This window comes from Gadus macrocephalus, chromosome 18 (genome assembly GCF_031168955.1).
Source record: "Gadus macrocephalus chromosome 18, ASM3116895v1".
NCBI lineage: Eukaryota > Metazoa > Chordata > Actinopteri > Gadiformes > Gadidae > Gadus > Gadus macrocephalus.
Genome location: NC_082399.1, coordinates 6,305,056 through 6,312,055, shown reverse-complemented (window position 1 = coordinate 6,312,055; position 7,000 = coordinate 6,305,056). Strand labels below are relative to the sequence as shown.

The 7,000-nt window shown below is 48.7% G+C and overlaps 1 protein-coding gene across 1 annotated transcript; it reads right to left on the bottom strand.

Moving 5' to 3' along the window:
* Positions 1-1,346: 1,346 nt before the first annotated feature.
* Positions 1,347-5,741, bottom strand: LOC132446283 (heparan sulfate glucosamine 3-O-sulfotransferase 2-like). Its single transcript, XM_060036499.1, has 2 exons — positions 4,552-5,741; positions 1,347-2,889 (listed from the first exon to the last, which is right to left on the bottom strand). Exons 1-2 carry the CDS (start codon positions 5,022-5,024, stop codon positions 2,271-2,273), a joined length of 1,092 nt encoding a protein of 363 aa, XP_059892482.1. The 5' UTR covers positions 5,025-5,741; the 3' UTR covers positions 1,347-2,270.
* Between the last annotated feature and the right edge of the window lie 1,259 nt (positions 5,742-7,000).

Below are 7,000 nucleotides of genomic sequence, written 5' to 3'. Positions count from 1 at the left end.
GAGCTCTGAACATCAGGATTCAGTAGGACCAGACTCTCTGATTTTCTAGCCCACAGAGAGTACGGTACTCTGGAGAAACGAAACACATCTGCCCTCAATACACTCTGCTCTCTCTCCCGCTTCCCCTGCTGCCTCCCTTGACATCTCGTCTCCATCTCTCTTCCTTTCTACTTTTCTCCCTCCCTCTCTCCGCATCTATTGGATCATCAAACTGTGTGGAATCCATTTAATCAAGAAGTTTTACTTTATAAATATGAATTAATTCATGTCTTTAGAAACTTGTGATGCCAACATCCACACCATCACTCAGCTACCATCAGAGAGGAAAGAGTGGTGCTACAGTGTTTCCTGTTAAAGAACAGTAAACTAATAGCAGGTGGCTGAACCCCTACCTCAACAAACTGTTTTGTTAGAATACACGTCTGCAAGGTTTTCCACCTTGCGTGAAGAGAGAACCGGTTAACATCATTTGCAGACTGTATTGTGCATCTGACGTGTTGACATCTTCTCAGACGACGTGTGGCTGATGACTCCCCTGTTCTGTCGGACCAGCAGGAGGTTTTAGTATTCACCGCCACGCGGCCTGCCCAAACCTCCCATCTCCATGTGTCAAACAGTCCCGGCTGAGATGCGATAAGTGCCACAACTTGGTGGCGTCGGAGCTGTCATTGATTAGTGATCAGAATAATAAATCCAAAAGAATCCTCAACTGAGACTCAACAGCAACCCTGGGCGGGTCTCTGTGGAAAACTGTGGAACCTGGTGGAAATCCCACTTACCTTGTTACACGTTTACTTTTACCCTGTTTGGAATGGAAGGTATAGTGGTTCAGGCTGTAGAAACATCAAGACTTGGGTTTCTTTCGCAACTTCAGTTTCACATTCAGCGGAGTGTAAGTTTCTATAAAGGTAGAGTGGAACCAAAACAAATCAGGTGGTACGAATACACCCTGAGGGAAATGTTTAACCTAGTCAATAACATCATATTTACAGAGGAATGAGTGAAAGGTGAAAGATAGCCACTCAAACCTCTTTGCTTTACCCTTTCACACACATCTAACCATTCACACACATTCACATATCCACCAACACACGTTCACTCATTTACAAACACATTCATTCCTTCACACACCAATAACCCATTCACGTCATGTGGGACCAACAGCCGTTTATTGTCTCGCCCGAGGAACCAACAGGAATTCAGGCCAGGAGGAACCAGCCACCCTCGGTTCCTAGAAGTGTCAGTCAACGTATTGACCTCTTGACCAACCGCCACAAACAACCAGACCCTCAACATGTTGTGAGGAAACATCGGAGCTGAGCGCCAGGAGTCATCAGAGAGAGACGTGAGGTGAGGATTCATTTATTAGTTTGCTATGTGCGTCCCGTGAGGTGTTGGTGGACATGACACGAGAGCAGATCTTACATCTTAAAGTTACAGAAAAATTAGCAAGGTTTTAATTCTGCATAATCACAGCCATCATAAAGTCCTTACGACTGAAGCGTTGGTTGTTGCATTCACAAGACATCCTACTCATGCTATGAATACAGCGAATATAATCCAAAATATACCCTGCTTAGGGTATAGCGTTGAGGCATCTCCACGCCAGTCCTCCGAGAAGACAGCTCTGACATTTCCAGGGTCTCTCTCTAATCCCTGTTTTGATTAGTGCAGCAGGTTTCAACGGGAACTAATCCAACTCATCCGTAGATTCGTCCTAATCCACCCGTCAGCCAACGGAGAAGCTGGTAAGCAGCATGAGCTAACATCCTGAACCACTAAATAGCTAACGTGACATTTGGAATTGAAGCCAGTGAATCTCCCCTCTTCGGTGTTCAAAGCAGCCCTCGCACACTGGTTCCCAGTATGGAGAAATGAACCGCAGGCCAGCTAGCCTTCCCTCCCAGCTGGGAAACAAGCTAATTGTGCGCTTTTATTTTGAAAGCCATGCGACAAGAACCTTTCTGTGCCACTTTTAAGCGTCCATCATACTGGAATTGTTCCCATCTTAACTTTGTTTGCAGGTGTTCTCATCTCATGAGGGAGAACAGCTGGAGGGGGGAACTTAAGATGTGTGGTTCGTAGCGAGAGAGGGAATTACATCTCCTGGTCATCTTGTACTTCATGGTTCGCGTCTGTATTAGTGTTCCTTGGGGGGACGGCCAGCCGACATACACATCAATTAAGAGATCGGATATTTCTTTTCGGAAGTTGGAATGAGCAGAGCTAGCCGGATTCTCTCCGATAACTCTCAGCATCCGCCCCCTGGGTTAGTCCCATCTGAAGTCAAACCCCACCATCTCATAGAAGCGGACGTTGTGCGGCCGGTAGAAGTCCCGGAGCTGCTCGACGGCCTCGCGGTCGATCTGGACGTGGGTGCGGCCCTTGGACTTGCCCAGGCAGCGCGGCGACACGCTGCTCTCGGGCTTCTTCAGGCAGGGGAAGCCCTTGGTGCGGTTGAAGTAGAAGTGCTTGTCGGTCACGATGCGCTTCAGGCCCAGGAAGTCCTGCACGCGGCCCAGCTCGCCGGCCGGGTCGGTGATGAGCCGCTCGCCGCTGACGAAGTGGATCTGCTCCAGGGGGAAGTGGCGCAGCCAGCACTCCAGGTGCAGGGCGTACAGGCCGATGCGGATGGCGTTCCACGAGGCGTCCACCAGACCCTGGCTCTGGTTCAGGAAGGCCAGCTCCTGGAAGCTGGGCAGGTCCGGCGTTTTGGTCAGGGTCTGGGTGTAGTCCGATATGGCGCGGGTGACCGGGTCGCGGACCACCACGATGAGCTTGGTGTGGCGGGACATGGCGGCGATGCGGCGAGGGGCGTCGGCGGTCACGAAGTAGCTGGGGGTCTTCTCCATGGAGATCTGGCCCTCCAGGGTCCGAGGCATCAGGCTCCTGGACACAAAGCACGTCGTGAGCGAATCACAGCTGCAGTCGGACCTTCAACACAGTTAGAGTCTGTCCTTAATTAAAGTTACATTCTGGGCTTTATCATTGTTGCAGTCTGTGTTTTATCGTCATTACGCTCTGTCCTTTACCAGTTCCAAACTGTCCTCACACACCTCGGGTCCTTATTACAGCTACACCCTGACCTTTATCACAGCTAGAGGCTGCTTCATCACATATGGCCTGTCCATCACAGCTGGTCAGAATATAAAGGAGAGGTTATATCAGGAGTAAAAGAAAGTAATAGATGTTCAACATATCACACACACTTTTTGCAAAGAGAATGCAGAATTTAAACAGCAGTAAAGTCAAAGCAAATAGTCAACAATACCATAAACAAAAGACAGAATAAATATAGGTAAGTCTGATAAATATAGCTCATATGTAAACGTATATCTAATATATGTTGAATGCACATCGAGTAACGATTTCATCGACATACAATGTCGTCAACCAAGATAATTGGTGGTTGGAGCCCTCATGATTAAAGATGAGTGGATTGTCTCCTAGAGCTCCACTGTCTGAACCGTTACAGTTTGTGTGTCGAGGGTGTGTGTTTAGCGCGTAGCAGTAGTGTATTTTCTGTGTATTCCGTGTGTATTTAGGCCAGCGCGGGGCGGACGCCACTTGCATAAAGAAGTTCCTCTTGGGCTGCCAACCCAGTTTGGGCTCTGCGTGCGTGGAGGAGCGGGGGGGCTGTCAGGCAGGCCCCCGGAGTCACCCCAGAAATCAGCCCCGGCGCGGGTAATAAATCAACGGCAGGAGATACGGAGGAGACCCTGGAAGTAGGACGCTCCCCACTGACACACCCACGACATTTACATCGACGGAGCACTTCTGAAGCTGGGAAAAGTTCTACTGATTGTTTTTGGGGGGGCGGAAAAAAGTAGAGTATATGAGGAGAAAAGATAGGGTAGAACACAGTAGAAACTGTGTATAGCACATTCTAATCTACTGCACCGAGCAGTAGAATAGAGTAGAGATTAATGTAGACAGTGAAGTAGAGAATAAAGTGGATGGTACAGTACCGTGGACAGGAGTAGAGCAGCAGAGTTTTAGACAAAGACAACAGAGTGCAGTTTGAGTAGAGTAGTAGGGTAGAGAAGTAGACTTTGAGGCAGTAGATTGTGAGAGAGGAGTAGGAGGAGCCGTTCTAACCAGAATAAGGTTTTCTGTTGATAACTACCAGATGAATGAATGAAGGAGCGCTCGGGTCACCTGACCACACCTGGGGAAGGTCGAGGGAAATTTACGGAGATGGAGTAAGTGGAGTTGTTTTCTACTGATCCAACTTCTGTTGAGTCACACACTTTAGTCTGAGTAAAACATTTCTTACAAATCTGTTTTACTATATTATTTTTCATGATGAATTATTTATGAATTACTTTTATTTATTTGTAGGTGATGGTAAAATATGAACGCAGTAAATGTGTGTGTGTGTGTGTGTGTGTGTGTGTGTGTGTGTGTGTGTGTGTGTGTGTGTGTGTGTGTGTGTGTGTGTGCGTGCGTGCGTGCGTGCGTGTGTATGTGTGTGTGTGTGTGTGTGTGTGTGTGTGTGTGTGTGTGTGTGTGTGTGTGTGTGCTGCCTGCGTGCGTGTTTGCATGAGTTACCTGTACCAGTCCAGTCCGCGGTCGTGGTTCCGGTCGAAGAAGTGAGTCTCGGTGCCGACCGCGCGCACGTCAGGGTGAATCCTGATAAACTCCAGAACTGCGCGCGTGCCGCCCTTCTTCACGCCGACGATGATGGCATTCGGTAACTTCTTATTCCCAAACTTTGCGGTCACCGGCGGGGAGCTCAGCGTATCGTTCCGGCGGGGTAGCGCACGCACAGGGTCGCGCTCCCCCTCCTCGAAAGGTAAAACGCACGAGACCGATTTCTGGAGGCGCCTTTTCCCGCCACCGTCAACCGGAGAACGCCGGCAGCCGCGCGGCAGGTCTCCCGGCGCTTGCATGATGACCGCATCAGCAGAAAACAGTGCAGAGTAGCACAGGTATGTCACGAGGAAGGAAAACACGCACAGGCAGGTCGGGATGAGCCGAGGTGAGGAAGGCACCGCTCGACCGTTGAGGAGCGCGCATGCCATATCTCCGTGGATATGGACCGCGCATCTTTTATTCCGTCTGATCTCGCGCTGCGTGCGCTCGGGTTGACTTCAATCTCGATCTGGACGTTCAGCACTTTTTTTTTAACCGTAAATAGAGAAATAATTTAATTTGCTAGCTGGCGCGCAATAGTTGCGTTAAGGTCTCGCCACCGAAGGTCTACAACGAAACGCGGGTTTGATTCAAGTTCCGGCGGCGACGTCCAGCTTGGAGCCATTGCCATAGCGCACGAGGGTGTCAAAGAAGAGGAGCGCGCTCCTCTCCTAGAGACCGTCATGCCCCGGGAAAAATGATCTCCCCCCACGTGACATCACAGCGTCTTTGAATTGAAAAAGTAACGTTTTAGCGGGAGTGCGTTATTGATGAGGCGTTACGCAGAGCTCTGGTCTAGTAGATCCATCCTTTGTGGCGCAACAAAGTGAATTAATGGTTTTGTGTGTTAGTACACGTAAGCCCCTGTGCACTTGCGTTGTTGCGTTTTGCATTGTAAATAATTAGGCCTATACATCATGAATCAATCTTGGTATGAGTCATCATAAAACCTTTAACAATGACATTATTAGTTCATTTCGTTTCAGTAGAATTATGTTTGATAGGCTTACACCGCAGACAACTAACTTCTGTGTGTTATTTTTCAAATAGCAATTCGAATATTATGAGAACAAAATAAACCGATAGAAAAAACTACACAGGGATCTCAATATGGTGAACGCTGGTGTCATAGGTCTAACTTTTCAGCATTTTTCTTGCAGAAACGTTGACGTTGCAGAACGCGTATTGAAATACACGTGGGATAGCACTATCCTAATTCGAAAATAGAGATCTTCCCCTTTAGTATTGTCAATGTGGGATAAGTAGGTTTGGGTGAATGTAGAATAAAATGAATGAAATTAGATGAGTTATGCCTGACTGCAGGTCTACATGGACCCCAGGGAATCGAACACAGAACCATTCGGAGTAGAAAGTGGTAGTGGGGTTGGAGTCATCCGCCGCGATAAGATGATGGCACGTGGCACAGAGCACGAAGCCAAAGCGAGAAGAGGGGCTGGAAGTGGGAGGAGTCTGTCCGCGCGGCCTCTGATTAAAGAATGATTGATTGGCCGGTCGGTGAGGCTCGCGCAGCAATCCGTCTCAACGATGAGATTTCCCGGGAAAAAGAGGGCGGGTGAATCTAAACGTGCGAGGCGATCTCCCGCGCTGATTAAATGTAATATTCGGCCCGGCGCATGGCTAGTGGGCGAGTCTCCAGCTAACATTTTTCAGGGATAAATCCGCCAGGGGACGGCAGAACTAAGGGGGCGAGAGGACACCCACAGCGGGACACACGCCAGTCACCGTGTAAACTGCCATGGCCACTGAATTCACAGAAGGGGAACAAAAGGGAAACCACGGATAAATCAGCCACAATTAAAAATGTAAACTAAAATTTGACTCTAAAAGGTGCTTAAGGGCCGACTTGTGGGTTCGCTCCCTCTCTGCTCCCTCCCTCACATTGATCCGCCATTGAGAAGCTTCGCATTTCACACACCTGTGATTTACGGGAAAGACGGTTTCCCCGAACCAATCAGGGCAGATATGTCCTGATTGATCAGAAAAGAGCCACGAGAGCCCTCTTTCAGAATGCGGCACAGTCAAAAAAATATTCTCACGGAGCCTTTCACTTACGCACACGCACACGCGCGCACACACACACACACACACACACACACACACACACACACACACACACACACACACACACACACACACACACACACACACACACACACACACACACACACACACACACACACACACACACACACACGATTAAGGCAATATAGAGTTGAGGATTTGTATGGTTCTGTTTGTAAATGTAATGTTTTGCTAGCACTTTTGTAGCTTTTGGTTGTAAGAATTGCTAAAAAAAACCAGTAGGCCTAGATGCATTGTGTACAGAGATGGCCTTGATTTCGAT

Coding starts and splice junctions, on each gene's coding strand:
- LOC132446283 (XM_060036499.1), bottom strand. CDS start 5,024: ATGGCATGCGCGCTCCTCAACGGTCGAGCGGTGCCTTCCTCACCTCGG. Junction 2,890..4,551: donor CGCGGACTGGACTGGTACAG/GTAACTCATGCA, acceptor CTTTGTGTCCAG/GAGCCTGATGCCTCGGACCC.